This window comes from Brachyistius frenatus, unplaced genomic scaffold, assembly GCF_029030835.1.
Source record: "Brachyistius frenatus isolate BFR_SWC_R1_liver_20210118 unplaced genomic scaffold, ASM2903083v1 Contig_20, whole genome shotgun sequence".
NCBI classification, from domain to species: domain Eukaryota; kingdom Metazoa; phylum Chordata; class Actinopteri; family Embiotocidae; genus Brachyistius; species Brachyistius frenatus.
Window position 1 is genome coordinate 3,265,566 of NW_027210619.1, and position 24,770 is coordinate 3,290,335.

At 41.7% G+C, this 24,770-nt stretch overlaps 1 protein-coding gene across 2 annotated transcripts; it reads right to left on the reverse strand.

The window, feature by feature from the left end:
- Nucleotides 1–296: 296 nt before the first annotated feature.
- On the reverse strand, nt 297–24,250 carry fam171a1 (family with sequence similarity 171 member A1). Of its 2 annotated transcripts, XM_069696006.1 has the most exons (10): nt 24,008–24,250; nt 23,801–23,911; nt 16,082–16,309; nt 15,191–15,283; nt 11,344–11,502; nt 10,544–10,720; nt 6,637–6,753; nt 6,289–6,403; nt 5,489–5,606; nt 297–5,106 (listed from the first exon to the last, which is right to left on the reverse strand). In XM_069696006.1, the coding sequence occupies exons 2-10, from the start codon at nt 23,907–23,909 to the stop codon at nt 3,574–3,576; spliced, it is 2,649 nt and encodes an 882-aa protein (XP_069552107.1). In that variant the 5' UTR covers nt 23,910–23,911; nt 24,008–24,250; the 3' UTR covers nt 297–3,573. The 2 variants fall into 2 exon arrangements, with proteins under 2 accessions (XP_069552107.1, XP_069552106.1); XM_069696005.1 differs by having other exon boundaries at nt 23,801–24,250.
- Between the last annotated feature and the right edge of the window lie 520 nt (nt 24,251–24,770).

The window sequence follows — 24,770 nt, forward strand, 5'->3', positions numbered from 1 at the left end:
CAACATAACTACTTAAATAGAGGTAGAAACTACTGCTATAAAACATCTAATTAATATACAATGGAAAGTTTTAGTATTTTGGCTTTAAAAGCACTGCCCCAAAAGTACTGTCACATAAATGTATTTGGTCAGAAATATTAAGTCGTTTCATCCTTTGCTGGCATTCATTCCTAAAGACAATCAGTAAAAGGGGGTCTGAGGTTGAAAAAGTGAACTTACTGACCACACATGAAAAACTGGGGCTGCAACTGACTTCTTTCACATTTGTTCGCAAACACAGACGCACACGCGCATGATTCCAGTTTGGCTGTTTATTCAGAATAATAGGCTTCAAATATAATAATGCAAGCAACCAATTTACACACTCAGGATGCTGTATTGCTACTCCACCCTAGAACTGGGGGTTGCTATGGGATACTAAGAGAGAAAAGGCCATTCACAACACCATCTCACCATTTGATCAGGCAGAGGTAAGGAAAGAACTATACACACTGTGTAATATGATTGCTATGACTACATGAACCTTTGATTGGATGTATTTTGATCATTTCTCAGACTCAGCAGCGTCACAGAGGGACACTACCACCACTATAAACGCATTCAAGACAAACATTCACCCTCCCAAAAACACACACAAAAAAAAGAAAATGCACTGAAATGACCTGCAGTTGAGCTTCACATACATTCGCACTTAGCTTTATCTACCCTGTGCTACACTGAAAACTTCAGTTTCCTTTACTGCTTACTCTGCTGTACTGCTGACAGATTGCTGATTACTGTGGAGGATTTTTACAATAGCAGCAGCTGACATTTTCTGAGATTTCTGCAGTGTAGCTTGTAACACGCTAGTGCTGAGGAAAGTTTACTGCATGCTTCCTTTCACAAGCAGGAGAGAAAAGGAGGGCTGAGGTAGAGGAGGAAAGCTGAAGGCAAAAGAAGGTGAGAAATAAATAAGGTAATCTGTTCCACAAATTTGCTGCAGAGTCAGGTTGTTCAAAGGCACTTGGATCATGACAGGGGAAAATGGTAAAAGTTAAGGTGAAACACAGCAAGCAAAAATGAGTTTGTTTTTAGTTAAGAGGTTATGTAGTGTTTGTTGTTTGTAGCTATAACAATAAGGCGTGTAAGGAAGAAAAGCCCTTAACATATTTAAAGAAATAAAAAATAACCTATTTTTAGGTAAAATACTTCATGTTGGCAATTAAAATCATAAGTGATTAAAATTACAAAAAAGGCATTTCAAGCAGCCGTATAAAAGTGATGCATAGCCTTTAGAGCAAAAAATATGCCAGTCAGTGGTTCAACAGTTACAAAAACCCTTCATATCATTACACCTCACTATTATTCTGTGTGGAACTACAGTATCGTAGTGGTACAACATCCTTAGCCACCAGCAGAGTGGCGTGTCACATTATCTGATTATGCTAAAGAGCAGATAGTGGTTTAATTTTCTCTGTGGAGTTCATGTGAAGCAACCACAGAGCCTTCTGACAGGCTAGATTAAACTCTAGCAACATACTGAAAACCATTCAAAACTACAGGATTTACATGTTTATATCAGGGGCGATACTGCTGTACTGCTTAAACTGAACCCTGAAACACACCAGAAGACTTTTAATTTCTAACACTGTGACAGGAGCAGAATCACCAACCAAGGTTTGCACCGATCATCCGCAATTGTAAAAATCAGTCAGCAAACTGGCCTAAATTGGGGTTATAATCTCGCTTTAAATGGGTGCAGTGTATTCCTGGATTGCGCCTGTGGACTGAGGCCAATATGGCTCAAGTGAAAAAAGTTCCTGTAGTCTCTGATTTTTGAGAACCACCCATCACGTTTGCTATCTATAAAAAAAAGGCATATATTTGTTGTGCATAAAATATCCTAATTTCTTGCCCCCAAAGTCTGTTTGTCTTCCCTCAGGCGATCATCATCTGATATCATGCCTGATCAGTGGTCTGTTTACGTAGTGTGCCGTGAGGATGACAAAGTGGAGTACAACAGTGGTCGTATCATTAAGGGTCCTTGAAGTTCATGAAGGTTCTGAATTGTTCATTTCTGGACTAGAAGGAATCCCAGTGCTAAAATATTTTTCTCAGTGCTATTTTAAGATCAAAGGGCTTCAATTGAAACAGATATATCGTTCATGATAGGATCGGGGCCGAGGAGGAGTCGTGAGTAACGGAGAGTTTCACATTTTTTCCGAGTCCGTCTCAAAATAAAACTGACGTGCCCGTATGTTTCCTGAAGAGTTTTTCTCCTGTCCACACCGGCTACAAAGACATCTCTTCCTGATTCATGGAGACAGGGGACAAAATCCACAGTCCTTGTTCCGTGAAACAAAATGCATTTTTAAGTTTTAAAGTTCAGCTGAAGCCAATACAAGTCTTGAGTTAGACACACCACGTGAGTATCTTCAAAGTTATAGTCTTTTAAGTATAAACCTGCCTGCTTCTACACATGCGTGTTCCCTGCTAAGTTATCAGACAGCCAGGAACACAAAGTGGGATGATTTCAACTTCTTTCAAAGTACAACCATACTTTATCTTCCAATAACTTACTGAAAGGTTCATTACATACCAGTGCATAACTGTGTGTGCATATAGACTCACTCTATAGCTGTGCTCCAATACTACGCAATTCAAATGAAGCACCTTGCCACAGCCAATGAATTATAATACACTGTGTAAAATAAACATGTACAGAACATTACCCTGCACTAATATTGTTAATCAGGTGATTTTTATTTTTATTTTTTTTTAAGCCTCATCTCCAGCTAAAAACCGACAAAATGAACCTCCTTCTTATGGCCTGCATGTTTTCAAAGCGTAATCTTTTAACAGTTCTTGTTTGCCATGTACCCATGGATATACAGACACCTTTCACTGGATTACTATGATACTGAAGAAAACTTCACAATGTGATAATGCTCAGGCAGGAATACGTTAGGAGTTATAAGAAGCATTTTTTTTCCTAATGATTTATAAGCAGATTTGTGGACATATATGTGATGAAGATCAGATATAGTGACATAAGAAAGTGTGAGTCACTGTGTTTACATGTGACTGAATTAGGACTCTGATAAGAGGTATGATTTTTGACTCACACTGGCAAGACTGACCTCATGCAGCTTCGTTGGCTCACATCTCTTGAACCATGTTTTTCTTCAACTATGCCGCTTCACAGCTTAAAATTGTTTTTTGTATATATAGACTGTAGTTGTAGTTTCTAGTTTTAGTCAAGTTTCCAGCACAATTTTGGTTATTTATATTATAACTCAATTTAATGATCTAATCTTGTTTTTATTTCATAATTTATGTTTGACTTCTGTTTCACAACGGAATTAATAAAGTACTCTAGTTATATCCCACTTGACTTGATGAACCAATATTAAATTTGATTTAATTATTCATTTTGGCACAGCACAAGGACTGGATTAAATCACTTTAAAAAAAAAAAGTATGGACAGGAGGAACAACAACTGAAAACACTGTCAATGTCGATATTGGCATGTGAGTGTTCTACTAACAGACTTAAAAAATATGTGAACGTTTGCTGTAACGGGCATCTGTGAATCATTTGAGGTTGAAGGCCAGCAGGGGTCTCTCCTCCCTCCTCTGCCAGGGGCTTTTCTTCTCCTCCTCTCCCTCCTCATGTGCTGCATCGTCATCAGGGGAGACCGACAGCAGCGCATGGTCAGTCCTGAAAGTCACTCCCTCTGGCGTCGGCAGGGGAGGGGGAGAAGCAGGGGATGCAGAGGAAAGTGAGGGTGGATCCTCAGCTCTTTCCCGCTGCACATCCCCCTGATTCTCTATGTCACCCTCCGCTTTGTCTGACAGCATGAGTCCTGTTTTGCTGTCCTCAGGGCTGAGCTTCTCCTCCTCACTGCCTCCCCCATCCAGATCATCCACATACACCAGCTGGGTGTAGGCCATGGCTGGTGTTGCGCCCTTTGATCTGTCTCTCTTAACCTCTCTTTCCTCCCGCTCCGCATCTCTCCCCCTGCGTCCCACTCTTGGCTCGTTCAGGTCCACACCGGAGTCCAGACTAGCATCGTTGCCGTTGCCGTGCCTTCCGCTACCTTGCTGACCTCCTGCACTTGGCGTGTTGCTGTGGCACCCCGCCCGCTGCAGGTCGATGTAAGAGTGTCGGATATGAGCATTGGAGCGTCCATCCAATGAGACAAACCAGGCCCGTGGATGAGGCAGAGGCTTTCCTCCTCTCAGCTCCATTAAAGTCTTTTCAGCCAACAAGGTGTCCTCACTGTTTATCTCCATGAGACCCGTTTCCCCGAGTGCTGCTGGAATAGAGAGAGACTCCGTCAAGCCCCGACCCTCTCCGTCACCCTGCTTGGAGGGACCTGGGGTGCAGTCAGTGGGGCTTTGCCCCAGGGGCTGTTGGGAATGTGAGGCATTGAGCTCAGCCTGGATGGTCTCTAAGTCACTTTGCTGGTCAGTCTGCAGCAGGAGGGCCTGACCAGACAGAGGGTGCTCTCCAGGCAGGCGCATGTAATGCGCTGGGATCACCAATGTGGGGCGCACTCTCGGGTAGCCTTCTCCTCCACTCAATAGATCCACAGAGCCGCAGCAGAGCAGCTGGCCTGGCCGGGAGAGTAAGTGGGGATTGGTACGCTCCAGGTGGTCCACAGAGCGGGACAGAGGGTGGTCAGGAGCCCTGCACTCACATCCCTCCCCTCGACTGGGGGAGTGAGGAGGAGAGGAAGGGGAGATGCAATCAATAATCCCAATGCTGCTCAGCTGTGTAGCTGAAACCTGACCGTGATTGGCTGATGACAGTGCATCTGAAATTTGGTTGCTGGACGAGCAGATGGAGGTGTATGATTGACGGTAGACCCGGTCGGTCCCGGATGAAAGTGCAGCCTTCAACTGGAACGTCTCCACAGACTGCCGGTAGTCTCTGCTGCGAGGCGTCAGATTGCCAAGAGATGATCCGTGGTGGCTGTTGTTGCCAAGAGAGGAGCGGCTGTGTTTGCTGTGATGGATAAGGCTGTGTTGACGTTGATTGTCTTGGTGCTCATACGAGCAAGGCTTCAGCATCGGAGTGGTCATGTCAGGTTCAGTTGCTGTGGAAACAAGCTCCAGCTGCACCTAAACATAACAATAAAAGAAACTTTAGAAAAAAAAGAAAGTATACAACAGCCAAAAACAAAGGAAAGTGTTGAAATTGATTCGCACACATGACATGCATCATACAGCGGTTTGAGAAATTCAGTTGTGATTTTTCTGCCCACCACAGGGTTGAAAAACATAATACTCATTCTTCTTCCTTGTCAAAACCTGAGGTCTACATTACCCATAATTCATCTTAAGCACCAGAAGTTCTGTCAGAGATTTAGTTGTGTTATGCTTGAAGCAACTAATGTTGTCACGGCACCATTAAACAGACAGATGTGTAAAATCTGTGGAGTTTCCTTTTTAAACAGAGTAAAGTAGTCTGGCCACTGAGCTGTTCTCTGAAAGTGAGACAGACCTCGTTGCTGATGAGGTTCAGATGTGACATGGAGGTGGCTTGATCTCTCTTATTGCTGTCCAGACCAGAGGACAGTGTGAGCTTGCGGTGAGACCCTCGCGGCTTCAAACAGCGACGTCTGTGCAACACAGAGACACAGCAGAAGTTATAATTTCATCTTAAATCAGTTTGAAGCTTCTTCCATACACATATTTTAACAATGAACAATAAATCTCTCTAAGTTTTTGCTTATAGTTGCAGTATAGCTCTGGTGTTTGTGCAGTTACAGTCTACTTTGTTTACATTTAATCAACATAAAACCTAAACTACTGCCAGACAGCTTATGTGACTACGGTCAGCTTGTATTTACATGGTAATCGATATATGTGGTACTGTTACCACAATTGAAGAACTGATTCAAGTATAAAAAGAATGAGCCTTAGGCTTAGGAGGCCATTAATCCTTTAAAACTGCTCTTTATATCAATGTTATCAGGCAGACAAGAGTATCATCAGTAAGTTTAGATGATGTAATAATAGGTTGCTAAGCATGTCAGACACCAAAAATATTAAAAACAAGCTTTGTTGAAGTCAGTGTTATATTACATTTGTCATACAAGCATTCCTGTTCTTTCAATATTAAGACAATGACAGCATCTTTGTGAAAGCCTAAAATGGCACATTTACATTTTCCACATTAGAAGTGATTCATATTATTGTGCAGTATATCATCGACATTGTTAATATATTGCATGTGCTTCCTCATTCTGTAAACTCCTGGTGGATGGATGGGACATGTTACTGGCTCAGTGGTTCACATACCTGCAGTAGTACAAGAGGATGCAGAGCAGGCAGAGCAGGATGAGAGCCATGCCTCCCAGTATCGCCAGCAGAAACACAGTGTGGTATGTGCTTATGTCCTTTGCAACCATTGGACCTATTTGAAAGACATGCGTCGTATAAAAGAAGAAACATAAACAGATAAGCTTGGCAAACTGTAGGTAAAAAAAATTTTTGGGGGGTATTTGTTAAGATTGTATTAATATTTTACAGCTTTCTGCAAGACCGTCAACAAACAGTAGGTGCAGGTATGACCACATATCAGACCTGCCTGGATAAGTGTAATGCTTAATGAAGTAAACATCATTTTGTGTCAACATAGTTTCTCACCCGAGTGTAGAGGGGACATGGCGGCCACCCAATACCCCAGCTGAGGAGCAATGTAGGTCAGACTGAGCTGGTTCCCTTCCCTCTGCACGTGACCCCAACTGCTCTTTATCCAGGCACCTGCAGACAAGCACGCACAATCACACAGTTTAAAATCTAATTTCCCAACAATTATTCTGTGTGAGGACAACCGTAACAGAGTAATTTAGAGAACAAGTAACAACTGCATGTCCTGCAGCAGGCTCCCATCTGACGCTCCTTAATTTAGACAAAGCAGCACTACACTTAGTTGCATTTAGATACTGAACGTGCTGAGAGTAAATTAATGAATGTAAAAATCTTACAATTTGTAAAAGCAAACTTAATTAACAGGGTTTCTGCAGGGTTCATCTGATTTAATTTGAGACTTTTAAATACTATATTAAATCAAATTTAACACCTTTCTAAGGATCATGCCGACCAACTAATGAAAGTATGATGGAAGCGAAACATATGGACCTGGACCCTGATAAGCAGCAGATGGATGTATAAATGGATGTATGGAAGAACATGAAAAATGCCTAATTTGTTTAAGTATTTTCTTACTTCACATTAATGAGACTTCATGATGGGTTTACTAGCTACTGTGGCTAACAGTAGCAACAGTGTTGAATACAGGGCTGACGTTGCAGACTGAAACTTGAAATAACCAAAAGATTTACCAGCCTCCAATATGCAAAACCCACTGTTAAAACTAACGTCTCTGTCTATAACTGTCTATGGCAAGAGAACATTTAAAATGAAATTCAAGAAGATGTTTTTTAAGAAACTCAACTGACTGCTTTTGTTTCTGTCTTGTCGAGACTTGCGGATATTCTGATTAACAACTGGAAAACTGTTAAACTAAAACTGTTTAATGTGAGTTGGTAGTACTTAGCTCACCCACAGGGAGGCAGCATGCAAATAACAGTAGGAGGCTATGAATAGGATAAAACTGAGCACAATAGCAGCTCCAGCACTAAAAACTCTTACAAAGCCAAAATACAATTGATTGATCAGGTCAGCTCCGACAGGAAAACATTTAGTTGTGCCCTTACATTTCCAATCCTCTGGGTCTCAGGGCTAAACAGCAATAGTCAGATTGTTACTTACTCAACATCAAGTGGTCAAGAATCTGCACCGGCATTAAGAATGGGGGGCACGACGAGGGAGAGGATATTGAAAGAGGAAAGACAAATATACAAGAGATGCTGAGATGGAAAACCACATCACAAGCAGAGGAAACAAGAAGGGACAAACAGGAGGAGTGGAAGGACAGATAAGGGAAAAGGCACAAGACAGAGGCAAAGAGAAATGAGAGAGGCAGCGTGACTCAGCACCTCTGACACTTTGACACACACACACACGCACGCACGCACACACGCACTCCTGCCCGGATTCACCCTGGTTATGTCTGAATTATTTCCACAGGAGTCCTCTCTGTGACATTTAGTGAGTCTGTTCCCACGCTTCCATACAATACAGCGCTGACAGACCGGCAACTGCTCAAACACAAGGCAAACATGTATAATGTCAATATAGCCCATATATGACTTCTGCTTCTTGCCCATTCATGCAAAGTCAACACAGCTAACCAAAGATAGTGGTCAGTTCATCTGAAGGAGCAGCGCCTATTTGCATCATTCAACTCCTGTCGGGATGAAGGTGTGTCTGTTTATGAATAACACACATACACATGACCTTGATCTGTTTGTATATGACATCATTTTGCTCCATGCTTGCTTGACGTCTAACAATACATGACAGGCTGTCAGTTACACAAGAGAAACAGGTTTCTGTTTATGTGCGAGTGTGTGTGTCATCCATGTGCACACTTTAAAAATAAAACTGGCTTCTTTGTGAGGCAGCCTGAAGTATTCCACCAAAGGCACTAGATGGATTTCAAACATTTCATTGTGCCTGTTTATTATCCTCAGTTTAACACATTCATAACCCCACACACACACACATTTCACACACTTAACTGCTCAGTGAAGAAACTCAATCAGCCGGGCCTTTCTGTTGTGTTACTTATTTGGTGGGTTGCTAAGGAACATGAGATGTAGCCTGGAGAGTGGTCCGGAGATGGCTTCTGTTGTGGAAATACTCACTGCTACAGGCTGTGTGGAGGCTACAAGTGTGTGTGTGTGTGTGTGTGTGTGTGTGTGTGTGTGTGTGTGTGTGTGTGTGTGTGTGTGTGTGTGTGTGTGTGTGTGTGTGTGTGTGTGTGTGTGTGTGAGCGCTTTCAGGTTTTAATCAAAGCCCCTTTTATAAGCTCTGGATGTTGATATTTTGGGCACTTTACAACATAGCTCTGAAATCCTTAAACCGTCAAAGGAGCAAACATGCACCAGATTTAAAGGTCTCTGTTTAAAGATGTGTTTCAGTCATTGTTAGTTCTCTTGGAAGTTTATCCATGACTCTGCAGAGCATCACACAGGAGAACTGTTTTTAAAAACATGTGCTGAGAACGTTTCTTTGAGCTCAACTCATATCTGAGTTTGAGACGTGTACGTGCGAGCTGGATTTTTTTTTTTACTAGTTTGGTAACCAAACCTTGTTCAATAAGCATCTTATGATTAATGGGGAAATTTGAAGCCTGTATTGCTAGTCTTAACACAAGTACAGCTAGTGCTAACAATTTCTAATGTAGAAGGCATTTCTGGCGTTACCGTCAGCTCTACAGAGAGTTTCAGCGTCTTTCAGTTCATTATTTTGGTTTTCAGGCCTGAAACTTTACTGCTCGGCTTCGTTCTCTCTGCTCTAATCCATCCCTTTTTCAGCCACAGCAAACAGCTGGTTTCAGCAACAAAACAAAAAAAAAGTAATTCTACTGGCACAACACCAAACAGCAGACAAACTACAACTTGCTGGTGAACACAGTGAAACATTCAGCAGTTACTGTAGGAGCTGGTGGAGACCCAAAACGAAAAGGAAAGTGAATATTTTGACACAAACACACATTAAAATAAATACAAATGGTGCTTGGTATCTGCCAAATGTATAAATACTGTTCGATAACACGTCAATGTTTGTTTACAGCTTGTTTCTGCTGCCTCTACGTGCCAACAGAAACAATTACAATTAATCAATTATCAAAATTGCTGCAACATTTTCAGAACTACCATATGATTAACTGACTGAGCTTAAAATGAAGCAACACTGAAAATGTCATTTTACTAGAAGAATTTTAATAGGTCATACAAGACCTTTTTCCCGCACTGGCAGAACACAAATATAACGTAGATACACAGTTGGTCTGGAACTGAGACTAATGTACATGCACTGGGATGTTTAGTAGAGCAGAGACATCTGACTGAACTGATGATCTAATCACTTGTTCAATGGAGCCCGTCCAAGAGAACTGGGTGTGTCACGGTGCGGGACGTTTCATAACACAGATTCAAAATTGCTGAAATAAATCAGTGGGTCCAAAAGGGCTTGAAGTGTCTCTGGTGTGAGAGGCAACACCGCAGAGCTCTTTCTGCCATTGTTCAATTATGTTCAAGATTTTAATGAGCCTGAGGAAATTATGTATCAATAGCCCAAACTTGTGATTTGTAGCAGTACTTCGATTTGCAGATTAATGTGGCGCCTTATGTTGGCCATTTTCATAACCTTATGAATAATTGCATTCATCAGTGTGATACAGAGCTACAAACTGTGGCCTTGCTGCACTGTGTGAGTACACATGTGGTTTGTGGAAATGCTGATATTGCGATTTTGTTTAACAAATCATTTACCTTTGGAAGTAGGTCTCATTTACACAGAAGTAAATATATTACCGAGGGTTTCTGATGTTACTTTTCAGAAGTATTTACACATATATCTACAACGGCTACCTGGATTAGAGAGTCAGAAAGCTTATGCGTGTATTTCAATCAGTACATACCCAAACGCGGGTCAAATCTCCAAGCTGGGATGTGATCATTTTCCTTCAGGCCACTGTCAGCCGGCAGGGGCACAGAGACTGTGATTGGCTCATTCACCTGCAGCTCCCCTCCATCGCTGGCCAATAGGTGAACAGAGATGGCTGCTACGGGAGTCAGCTCAAACTTCTTCTCGGTACCTTGTGAGAGCACAAGCATGAGAGTGTAAGAGAGGAAAATGCAGCGGAAAGGAAAGGGAGCGGGAGTAAGGTGCACAGGAGGGGGAGCAGAGGAGAAAGCAGGAGACAGTGGGTGGGGAGTGGGGGTGGACATAAAACAGCTTAGATAAAGGAGAGTCGGGAAAGTCAGACAGGAAAGAAAACAAGGGAAAGACAGGAAAGACAGGAAAGACAGGAAAGAAGGAAACAGGGGGGGAGAGTGAAAAAAACTGAGAACACGAGGTTGGAAAGTGTCACGGAGGGAGAAGGTACATGCTGTGGGGTTGGGAAGCTATGGAGGAGTATTCAAGCTGAAGGATAAAGGAGGACACATAAAATCACACGCACATCAAGACGTGGATAAGATGCCTGAAAATGTGCGGGCACGGGGCTTGTGTTCAGTCAGAGAGCACACACAGGGGTTATTGTGTTTCAGGAGGTCAGATAGAAAGGCCTCTCCAGGGTAGCGTCTCTGTCATCTACCACCGCTGCTGCTCTTCACTCCCCACCCCTTCTCAGCAGCTTCCTTCCCTGTCGTCTGGGCCCGGCTCTGCCTGGCGCTATTTCTCTGATGGAGTCTTTAAGTTCTTTGCACTGAACCTCACCTGTGCCATTGCCGCTGACAATCTGCAGGTGGGGAAAGTGCTGGATGTGTGATGGGGAGCTTGCCACGGTAAGCAGAGCAGTCAGGTTGGCGTAGGACGTGTTGGAAGGAAGACTAAGAGCTCTGCGCTGGAAATGAATACTGGGCTGGTTTCTTAAACCTATGAGAGTGACACAGACAAATGTCAGAAACCATGTGTAAGTAAATCCAGCTGTGGGATTTCAAATGAATTTTTGAAAATATCTTTGGCCCTTTTACCCTCACTTCAGTCGATGGGAGGAAATGTGGGTAAAGGGGGATGAGACAAACACAAGTCACTAGCTGAAATCAAACCAGAATGTTGCAATCATGAGGCTAGCAAATAGTGATTATTTTCATTGTAGATGAACATGTCGATGATTTTCTCAATTAGTCGATAAGGTATTTGGTCTTTAAAATGTCAGAAAATGGTGAAAAATATCCACCAGTGTTTCCCAAAGCCCGGGGTACAGCATAAAATCTCCTGTTTTGTCCCAACTAACTGTCAGCAACCAAAATATAATTCGATTATTATTAAAAAAAAAAGTACTAAACAAAAAAAGAAAATATTCATATTTAGGATACTGGAAATCAGAGAATTTGAGCATTTTTTTAAATTTAGAAATGACTCAATATAATAAAACAATTATCAAAATGTGTCGATCGACTAATCAAATAATTGACTCATCTTTTCAGCTCTATGGGCCTGATTTACTAAGATCTCAAATAAAGAGTACTAAAACTTTTTTTTTTTTTTTTTTTTAAAGTTTGCAAATTTTTTTGCACCTGTTTCACGGGTGATTTACTAAAAGTAATTGCGTCATTGAAATCAGGTGCAAATCGCTGTATTTAAATGAGGGATTTGCGTGCGTTAAAGTGATTCCAGCAATGGAAAACAGAGCGACCGCAAAAGGAAAAGGAAATCTGATCTCATTGAAATGAAGAACTATAAAAATAACAAGAACAAAACGCTTTATAGGAGATTATCAGCAAAGAAGTCTATGCCGTGGGAAAAACAAAAAGGTGCAAAAAACAGCTTAATAAAACATTAGCAAATAAAACAGGAGGGACGGTGGATAAGATCCTCTAACAAACACCGATCAGCAGGTCCAGTTCTCTGTGATGAGAAGGTGACTTTTCATTCAGTGACTCGCGAGTGCTCGGGAGCCTTTTGTATCTGTGGATTCTGCCGGACACATTCAGGACCTCTAACAGCACACCTGAATAACAGGACGTGGTGAGATATCAAGCAGCGATACGCTGGAATGACCCAGAGGGAGGAAACCGCTGAGTCGCAATTTTTTTTTTTTTTTAATTGCTGGTATTATGGGGCTCCTCTATGTTGTTGGCTGTAAATCATCAGTCACTTCATTCAATAACTCAGAAATGTCATTGCTGGATAAACGATATGTCAAAATATTTGTTTGCCTCTGACAAATGTTTAAACGCGTAGAAAACCACGTTCTCTACGTTTTCTTTAGTTTCCCTGCGTCTCCTTCTCACCACAATAAGAGCAGCCGTCTCTCCTGCTCAGTCGTACTGAAATACACACGCAATCACTTCTCCTATTTCTACTTTCAGGTTTAGTAAATATCATTGTATGCTAAATGTATGTATTTGCAATTCCCCTCCCAGTATTTTGGACGTTCGAGTAGAAGCGCCCAATATTACATGTGCATTCAGGCAAACACACAAAATGGACAACATGTGTTTAATTGCACATTTGAAAGACGCAGTTCTCACTGCACGTCGTTAGTAGATCAACTTGGAAATTTTTTTGCGGGTGAGGTGAAGTTTGCAGGTTATTTTAAACACGCACCTTTAGTAACTCTTTAGTAACTATGAGTATTAATTTCGGCCCAGTGACTAGGTGAGATGTGCACATGGGATTTTCCAGTGTATAAAAATGTAAAATGTTCACATCTCAGCTAAAACATAAACGCAATATACACAACAGAACAGAAATAAATGTAACTATTAAGAGATTTTCTATTTCAATCTCCCTTTTAAACTCACTGCAGAAATCTAAAAGCCAAAAAGGATCACCTGACATTAACAGTCCCATCAAGCAGGCTGATGGGACTGTTTTACTGTTTTACTGCATGTTTTACTCGGCAATTCTCTATTCCTCCTGTTCACCTAATGCCTTTTCATAAATTCAGGCATCAAATTAGTCTTAATGGAGGAAACTCCGAATCGATACGGTAAAGATAATGCCTGCTCGACTGTTTCTCAGCCAGTGCCAGGCATCTTTACAATATTTTGCTCTGCAATTCATTGCTTCGTTATTATCTCTCTTCATCGCTGCCTCTGATCCAGTCTCTGCCTGCCATTAACAAATTGTACATTAAATGCAACAAAAAGAAAAACAAATTGCATGTAGCTGGACTCAGCAAGGTGATGTCATTGTGGTCCAACTGTGCCGAGTGCACATTCCTGATCAGTGAGACACAGGCCCAGCTGTACACGAGTGTTCTTCTTGTGCGCAACATGATTTTTGGGCCTGCAGTTTGAGTGAAACGTTCATGTTTCACATCCAGAAGTTCAGGTGTTAAATGTTATTTCCGTTCGGTGGGTGTTTTTGTGAAAGGAAATGACCGTTTCTGTTCTTTGTGCATTCTCTTCCTCAACTCTTGTCTTTTTCCCTCCACTTTTCTTTCACCTCATCTGTTCCTCCTTCTGTTAAACACTGCTCTGCCCATCCCCCTTTCTCCCCTATTCTCTCCAACTGCTCCACCCACAAACCCCACTTCCCAGCACATACTGTATCCACCTCCTCTTTTTATTATCTTTCCTTGTGCCACACGCCAAGCTTTAGCACTCCCCAGGGCACCCAAGTTCAGAGCATCGTGACAAACGGAGTGTGTCGGACAGAGGGCAGGACTGCGCTCCGCTCAGGCACGTGCTATGGCCAGTGTGTACTCAGGAGGTTTACATGTTAATGGCGCCTGTATATTTATGGGAGAAGTTTTTTTTAGTCAGACAACACAGCTGACATGTTAAATTACTCCCTTGTCGGTCACATACGCACAAAAGACACAGCAGACAAAGAGGCTCAATTGATTTGTCTGAGTGAGAAAGCCTTATCTAATGTAATTACATCTTAACAAAGAGGCTGACTAACAAAGCCACGCTCATGATTTAGATTTGTAAGGTATACATGATGGAAGACGGTGGATTTTTCTATTTTTGTACCCACTGAAAAATGTGCACAGCGTTTGGAGAGCTACGCAGATCTAAATCTTCTTGCAAAGGGAAACACAACAAGTTTTGGCTGCATGGAAACAAAATCTGGTTGAAAAATTGAGATTCAAACTTCATTCTTGGCACTAAAGCATGTGGCACAACAATCCGACCACAAAGTCCTTTAGTAGCTGTTTTGGAGCTTTTGATTGCATCACATGATCTTCCTCAGCAGATGGAGTTTGCCCAGTTGTAATGGAGGTGTAAATGTTGAAATGGACATTTTTCAGAGCTTTTGAAGGATTTCACCAATGTTGGCGTAATATTTGAGATTTTAACTTCATCACATCACAAGACCTCCCTCATCTGATCAGGAAGGTCTTGTGATATTACGGCCGACTGACCTCGTGATCAGACTGTTTTGCTACCTGGGGGAAATTAGTTTATTAAACTATAAACTACGTTTTTAAGATGAAAATGGTTTCCGAAAACAAAAACAATGTGCTGTTTGCATAGCTATAAAGACACACACACACACACACACACACACACACACACACACACACACACACACACACACACACACACACACACACACACACACACACACACACACACACACACACACACACACACAGTGTATTTACCTTGTAAGCCTGAAACAATCTCAACAACATCTTCGTACACCATAAGGGTAGCAGCTCTTTCTGGTAGCAGGTCCAGGCTGATAGAGGAAAATACTAGAAGAGAAACAAAACCACACAGAGTACACACTGCATTAACTGATGGAATGAATACATCAGATTAAAAACGGACAGCAATCCACCTGGCCACTTTACTGATCACTATCATAGATAACAAGTCATTAAAGCGTCTTTATACATTTTTAATAGTCCTGCTTTCATCCTGTCCGCTGTGCAGGACAGAAGCTTGACCCAGCAAACTGCACTTCTTTCCTCTTTCTTCCCTCTTTTCACTCCTCCATTGTTCAGAGCTGGTAAGCGTGATAATCCAATTGGCCGCCGTTCCGTTGGCTCATAATAACCCCCCTCCTGTCCACCTCCTCGCTGAGACACACACGCACACAATGTACCTCAGACTACTGGGAGGTATTTTGTGTGCGAGTGTGCGTGTTAGTGAAAGGGAAGCTTAAGCGTCCCCCTTGCTGGGTTTTGGCATCTACTGTAATAAATTAGTAATGGAGCACTCCACTCATCATTAGCTCACACACCTGGCACAAACTTCCACAATTCTTAGTACACACACATGCACACACACACACACATACACAAAACTGGGAGCGCACATGAAATCAATAACATGCATGCGCATACTTTAAGGAAACACTACCCTTCTAAATGAGGCTAATTCACAATCCCCCTTATGCATTGGTTCTAAAATATCTCTCACACACACACACACACACACACACACACACACACACACACACACACACACACACACACACACACACACACACACACACACACACACACACACACACACACACACACACACACACACACACACCTACCTACCAGGTAATCTGGAAGGAGTCCAGGGTACTGAATTTGGCACATATCCCTGTTTGGTTGCGGTGACGACTAGCGGTGTCCCAAGGCGGTACGGAAAGCGCAGGTAGGTGTTGCCATCAGCTGAGGAGGTTTCCGTGGTTACAGAAGTGTGATTGGCGAAGAGCTGTACGGCGGCTCCAACCAGGGGCTGGTGAGTGCTGGCGTCGCTCAGGTGAACCTTCAGAGTCACCTCTGTGAACAGACAGAGGATTTAGTGAGCCATGTGCACAGTGTCTGTTCGGGTTGATGTGAAAACAAAACACTGCATTTAGTCTAAACCGCAGTGACAAGCAGTGATATACAGACCTGAAACACAGTGCTGTTATAATTACAGCCATCTAAATTACAGTCCTCTCATTCACTGGGTTTAGTTTCAGTGCCAGGCCTTTGCCTCTACATCCCAACCAATCACAAAGGGATGGCCGCCTGACCATTTCCTGGACTCTGACCAAGGACACTTCCCCTCTAAAACAATAGACCATTTCCCTCTCTCACAGAAACCTTGGACCTGATGGGAAAAACAACTCCACATATAAACACCTTTTTTGATGGAGACGAGGAATAAAAGAAATGTTAAGACACATCGTCTGTTCCAATGTCCCTATGGACTGCACAATAACATCTCTAACAATAAATCTTGGGTCCCAATCTGTGTGATACAATATACAAGTTTTAAGGTACTGTATGTGAGATAGAGCAAAGAACGCCTAATAAATCGGACCGCTGCAGTGTGAATATAAAATAGATCTGCGGCGATTAGATGGTTAATTGGTCAGTCAATGCACAGATATTTATTCTGCAATTACTTTTGATCATTTTAAGTATTTTTTTAGCAACATGGTCTACCTTCTCAGCTCCTGTCACATATGATAGCACCTGAATAGCTTTAAGTTTTGGACAATTTGTAGAATGTAAAAAGCTACTTGAATACAACTACAGAAAAATACAGAAATCATTTTGTACTACTTTATTGCATTTCACATATAGAACAAATCACTGGTCAATTAAGAGATAAAAGACCCAAAAAGTTGCACGACCCATGAACTTCAGCCACCAAAATGGACGTGTCACTTGTTTTCAAAATGAAGCAAAACAATAAAGTTCTGGCAATGTCAGGTATTACAAAACCTCAAAGAGGAGGAGGAGGAGTGGAATTAAAGTATTGGTCACCTTTAAGGAGGGCCGCAGGCAGCGCTGTTGTTTGAAGGACGCTTAGAAGAGGTGACTGTTGTAACATAAATTTGTCTTTAAACCGGGTAAAATAAGTATAAGTACCTGACAAGATTTATACTGAATATTGTTGCATTTGCAAACATTTTCTTTTGGTCTGTGTCAGCAATTGTGACTCTCATTCTGCTGCGTTTCTGATGACCCTTACCTGGAAATTTAAAACAAAACTGCTCAATAGTTAGACACTTTCTTTAAATACTGAATAAAACCAGAATGACCTACAACAGGGTCACACATTGACGTAGCTGCAGAACATGGTCATACAATGCGAAAAGAGAGAAACTTGTCATGTCGATTTGGCCGAGTGGGTTTGAGATAAATATGTAGCATATCTATCATCATTATATCATATTAGTATATACCTACCTAAAAAAAAGTATATACCTACCTTAAAAAAATAAAAAAATAAAAATTTCCCCTCGGGGATTAATAAAGTATATACCTACCTACCTACCTATCATTGGGTTTCATTTGTTGTTATATTCTGATTGCTTAGTTTTCAAACATGACTAGTAGCACCGGTTTCGTCGTGAAAATTTCGTCCTAGTTTTCTGACACTGTTGATGTTTTCAAACAGATTTCTTTCCCTGCAGCTCAACTTTTGTCTGAGACAGTTTAAAATTGCTCAGTGGAAAGTTGTCTTAATTGACATTTGAAAATTTGAACACTGACACTACCACCCTGTAAAGCCTCATGTAGTTTTGTTTAATAAACAGGCAACTCGAACGCTATACGTTTCAGCACATTCCCAGGCTGAAAAACAAACAAAAGGTCAATTTCATCTTCATATCCCAGAGGCATGATAAAAACAAACTTGGCAGAAAACACTATAATTTCACCACCACACAAACACACGCTGTCCCTCTGTCTCTGCACACATGACAACGTGGACCCTGTTTGATCACATGCTGCCGGCTGACCCATGGTGACCTTTCAATCATGACTGAAAGGTTTCCCCCTTTACCAAAACATGCCCACCTCCCCCATACTCACTGCAACTGAATTTTGCCATAACTCTTCCTTGTAACCCCACCCACTGTGACACACACGCTAAAACATACATACCCCTGGCTAGTCAAATCCCCCTCCCCCCTCTCAGGGATCCTCTGGTCAACGAGGAACCACTCAGACAATCTTGAGTGGAGAGTTCAGCCTGAGTGCAGGCTCCACCTAAAAATGGAGTTTTGCACCAAATGGCACCTTTGCATGAGTGGAAGGTGTATGATAGCTCAGTGCGAGGTGAGATTTGGCAGAACAACCTGCCAATCTCAAACCAAAACACATCATTATGCTCTGGATCCGCTATTCCTTCACTTCATTCCTCTCCTTTATTACATTTGTACCTAACAGCAGAAGGATTGGAAAACAAGAAGACTGGATTTCCCCCTCTGACAGAAACTCCTCTCTGCATTAGGATTGTGTGTGTGTTAAGAGTGTGTGTGTTTGCTTGAGCGATCCTGAGCTCACTTCCTCTCCCACTCCCACTGATATGCTGCTAGGGGTACCAGCTGTGCTCACTTAAAAAAAAAATACAAAAAAATAAAAACCTCCCCTGGGAGACTTCAGACTGACGCGCACGCGCACGCACACACGCACACGCACACACGCGCGCACACACACACACACACACACACACATATATAAATGCAGTCCCCTCCCAGTCCTGAGCCAATAAATCAGTACTGAGGTGACATCATTGTTAAACAAGCTGGGAGTCTCCTCTCTGCTCTGACACACAGGGAAGAGGGAGGTGATCGGGACCCTGATTCTGAAGCAAAACCTGCAGAATGGACTCCTTATCTGTGTGTGTACTGAGCACCATACGGAGAATAGAGGCATCAAAGAGTTTTGCCTGCCCAGCGCTGCGATCTCATACCAATTATCCTCGGCCAAATCAGCAGGGTGGTTGTCTGTGTTTGGAGGCAAGCAGAAAGAAACACACTCAAGAGGAGAAAACCACAGAGAGAGAGAGAGAGAGAGAGAGAGAGAGAGAGAGAGAGAGAGAGAGAAAATGTGTGTGCATGTTGTCTCCCCACTACAGCTTGAGTTAAGTTTCAGAGGCCAATCATTTCAGCACCACGAGGTGCGAAAAACTGGAAATGGATGGTATGGCTGGCCTCCACTGGGCGTAGAAGACGGTTTGGTGTTTTGCCACGCATAGCAGGGGGGGCAAGCAGATGCTTTCTGCACATGAGGCTGAGTGGCAGGCGTGTTTGTATACAATATTTAGTATAACAATAGCTGCCACACTAACGCTCACTGCTGCATTATAATCAGCCATTTACTCGCACGTTACTGGGGTCCAAAGGGATGTCAGTGTAAACAAACAACAACAACAACAAGCATTTAATTCATGAATTGCATTAGACAGATAAACACACAATTTTCACATTTGTGAAGCTATCACAGGTAAACATTTGGTGTTTTTACTGAATATAGATGCTTTTAATGAGTCAATTTAATTAATCCTCTGTGGACAATGGGAGTACCATATCAATTACCTTATTAATCATAACAACTGTTGCCGGTATATTTTCTGACAAACCACTAATTGAGTAGTCTGGTAAACTGACTCAGCTCGACAGCAGTGTAACAAGAGGGGGCAATTTTACCATCTCAAGCAGAAGCATGTGGCTGATTTCAAGAAGACCCAGAAATCATGTGATTAGTGGAAGAGCAGGAGTGTAAACAATTTTTTTTAAAAACACACTGCATTGGCACAGCTTTGGATAGCCAAAACTCTGGAGAGTTATTTAATACAGTAAATAAACATACTACAAATATACCAAGCAATATCATCGTATTGTTATGACACAATATCACCAAACCCTGCTGACGAGCAAAACAACAATTCATCATTTGAAGACTGCAGAAACAAAGCACTGCAGTAAACTAGACAAGACTATGAGAACTACACCATGCATGCCTCTTTAACCTAAAGCACCAGCACACTGTTGCTTGTGTTTCTGGATTTAATAACTTGTTCAACCACAGCAAAAAAACACATCACAATTACTGAGGGTTTTTTTTGCCATTTGAATAAACAAAATATCTGCGGTGATCTTAAAAGAAAACAAAATATGTATGACTAGACAAGAAACACTATGAATACTCCAGTGGGACAAGGGACACACAACATGGTGAAAACCGGTCCTCAACATGTCACAGCATGAAAACAGTCAGGTGCAGAAGGAAAATTATAAACACACACGCACTCCTATCTGTTGAACTAAAGCCGTGCTATTACAAGCAAAGAAACGGCTATCAATAGGCCTGCTATTTTCCCTCATCTGGATTAAAAGTAGGATTAGATAGCGATTGTCAATCCCATTAACTCAGCAGGGGAAAGAGCAATTAGGTGACATCATTAAGCTGGAGAGCAAATGGATTCCCTTCATCTTACCTCAGTAAATATTCCAGTCAAAATAGGGTACTGTAAACCATTACAGCGTCTGCTCTTTGGCTACGGAGGTTGCTGACCCCGTGCTTTCTCATGACCTGGTGCGTCCTCCTCAAAGCGGGCTGATGTTTGCACTCACGCCAGCATCTTGTGATTAAAATCAAGTTTGGCTAGCTGGTGACAATATGATTTCATCGCTCTACTTCCTGGCAGTCCTAGTCCAGCTTCAGCGAATGTTTTTCTACTGGAGATGCAATGCCATGCCTATTATGGGCAGCAGTAATGCGAGTGAGATCTATATCTGCGGGTAGATTGTCTGTCTGGCTCCACTCATCCATGTTGTTTGGCGGACAGGCGAGGAGAAGTCCTCAGTATCGACCTGAACACACCCCCTCAGGGACAACCGAAGGTCAATCTGAGGCGAAGTGAACACCACGGCAGGAGAGAGAAAGGAGAAAACAGAGAGCAGATAGAGGCTGGGACCGACATCAAAGCACCACAATCTTGCAAATTATCAAGGCATTTATAGCCTGTTTTTAGCTTTAACACAGCTGGTAACCTGTTTTCATGCATGATCAGGGCCTCTAGGATCTCCCTCCAGAGTTTCTCTGGGATCTTTGCGATCAAAAATACTTCAGTAGCTTTTCTCAAAAATTGCGATCCATTTTTTACGTGTTTTTTTTTTTTTTTTTCACAGCAGTATGGAAACACGGGTAGGAAAAAAAAAAGGTGCACACAATAAGAAAAAAAATTACAAATACGTATACAATAAAAATGAGAGAAAAAAAAGTAAGACCAATAAATAAATACACACACAAACTATATACACAAAAAATTCATAAATACAGCTTCTAATAAAGAAAGAGTCAGTCACCAGAGTAATCACTTCCTATGATGATAAGCAAAACAGACCACATTAAGGGCAGTAAATAGGATAGAAGTTCTCTTCTTTTTCACATTTTCTTAACATAAAGAAGCATTGGCTCAAAATTCTCAAGTCATAAATGTGACTTCACAAATCAAATACTATAAGACTGCAGTACAAAATACATAAGACTGCATCGCCATTAAAAATAAGTGCTTTTTAATATATTCAACATATACTGCATGTACAAAGTCCAAAATCGTGAAATTCAACTTGTACTGTACAATGAGAATGTTGAAGGGAAGTGCAATGACTGGCAGTCTAATTCTCATGATAAGACCACATTTCCCATAAACCCCGTCACTTCCAGTCTTTTTTAATTTGTTGGGGTCAAACAGCCAGTGGTTTGATTTGATGATGATGATGATGAGAGGTTGAAGAGGCTTGCTGACAGTAAATGAGGAGTTATTTTTGTTGATAATGCATGTTTTGTTTGGAGAGGCTTACTTTGTGCTGTAATGCCCTCAGGTGAGCTTTTATTGAGCACTTATGACAGTACTGATGACAAGTCTTAAACGAAAAGTACTTTAAAAACTTAGCTTAAAACACCAGGGACTAACTGTACAACTTAAAAGGAAAACCAGCATGATGCATTTTTCCAACTATCGCAGATTTTCAGCGATAGTTAATGTATGTTTACGTTCATTTGTAGTGAAAGGACCAAATCTAAGCCAGCCAGAAAAAAAAGAAAGCGAACACAAACTACTGCGATGTCCATGTGTCGTGCATGGGAGTGAGAGATATAAGTGATGGGTAAAACAGATGTGGCGCCACATTTGTAGCTACTGTGACAGGGCAGCTTTGAAGTTGGTGACTGAATGAGATGCCAAAAGATTACGGTGATTCATAATTGCCTTTAAACTTTGCATGTGTCTGCTGCTGTGGGACGGGAAACCCTCTCACAGACCTGCAGACGTGAGCTTGTATGTTGCAAAGTTTACTGCACAGACCTGACTGGGGAGAAAATCCATATTTTCATGTTCCACATCTCTTTGATGGTGGCTGCTAACACCGTTATCTGCAGACTGAAGGTTTGTTACACTTTGCCCAAAAATGCAATAGTAATTTTTTTTTATGCAACTTCTTTTTCGACCCAGTGTACTTTGTAGTAAATATTTACATTTGGTTTAATATGATACAACATTAGATCTATCTATATATCTATCTAAAGTTGCTTTTCTGTGTTATCTGCTGGAACACATCTAATCACATCTTGTTTTATTTTAGATAAGTATAATAAAAACAACAAAAAATAAAAACAAAAAAGCTGCTAAATGTTAAATACCTTACACTTAGGCCGACTAAATGTTAACATTTTCTGTTTATTACAGTAAAAAAAAGAAGACTAAATTAGGGTGCTAGGACTTAGTTGGACAAAACAAGGAATCCGTAAACATGTCTGCATGTGCTCTGTTGTTATCCAGTTTCCACCATTTCTACACATGCAAATCAGGAAAAAAAAAAAAACATAAGTAGTAAGTAAAGTAGTTGAAGTCTGAGCTCAGGTATCAACACTAAGTATAACATTTGAGCTTGTAGGGACTCAGTTGCTGTGGCACACCTGAGTGCTGCAGTCAAATACCTTGAAGCAGGACTTTTTCAAGTACAAACAACACAAAAGCATCCAAAAGCTGTCCAGTTAAATTTGATCATGTAAAAGATATGTGGAATATAGAAGAGATGTGGTCAAATACCCTCAAACACTGTGTTTACTGAAACAGAACAACGCTTTAAAAAATAAAAATCAATAAAAAAGACAAATCACAGCAGCTGGACTCACTGCTGAATTAACCGGGGCAAATATGAGGGCATTATTTTCCACTCGTTTAACTTCAGCAGTGTGAAACAAAGTTGCCCCGAAATGTGGTTTTAATCCGAGCACACAACAACAACAACAACAACAACAACGCATTGCATTAGCAGCATTTTTGTAGACGGCGAAGTTTCCGTGCTCGTTTGTGCCACCGGCTAACTTGCTAACACGTTAGCCGAGTTTAGATCACATCAGCATCCGAGCAGGCTAGCGGCTCTGTTAGCCTCCGAGAGCAGCCTTTGCTTTAGCCGCTTTCGAGACAAGACAACCGGACAAAAATGTACTTTATTTTTTATTTTATTTATTTATTTTTACCTTGTGTGGCTGCGTCCTCCGGTAACGTTTTGGTGGCAGCTTTGGCGACGAGGTATCCCAAAAGGCAGAGTACAATCGCAGCGGTCCCTCTCCGCTCCGCAGCCCGCATCACTGCAGATGTGTGTGTCAACGCAAAACGGTTCGAGAAACAAAAGTAGAAACCCAAATTTGTTTTTTGTGGGTTTTTTTCCGCTTTTATAAACTCACAGTTTGCCCACTACAGCGTTTACTGCGCACAGGAGGCGACTCTCCATGTTTAGCAGCATCAGCGGTCCTGATTTTCTGCCTGTAAAGCTGCGTTTCCTCTGCCCTGTCGTGCATCCCCAGCCCTTTCACGGCTCCGTCGCTCGCTTTCTTTTTTCTTTTTTTTTTTCATCGACGGGCCGGGGTCAGGGAGAAAGACGGCCCCATTCCTCTGAGCCACATGCCCCAGAACAGCACCAACAGGCGGCTTCCTTCGCACGCAGCACCGCAAACCTCCCCGCGGACCTTCAGCGCCACCTGCCGGGCAAATGAACGCAGGACGTTTCTCAGCTTCTGGGAGCTCCGGTTTGCAGACCTTTGAGGTCACTGGTTTTGGGTCATTTTGCACAACACATAAGCATGTGTGCAAATAAGCAGCTGCTTGGTGTATAAAGTAGCTGAAAGCCCCACTTGAGTAAAAGTACAGATATCTGACCAGAAAATCACTTTGGTGAAAGTCACTCTTTTAAAAATGACTTTATAGAAGTTATAAAGTAGGCTTGGCTCTCCCGATATTTACTGTGCTTAAGTTTCAAGTGTTTTTTTTTTTTTTTTTTTTTTTAATACTAAATGAACTCACTTATTAAAAGTAAAAGTAGCTGCAGTTATTAAAAAAGCCGTCGGAATTGTGAAATTTATTGTCTACTTTTAAAGTACCTAAAAGTGAAAGTGTAAATGCTCTCTGCCAGTGTTTTAATATTATGAATGATGTTTATGGATTAATATT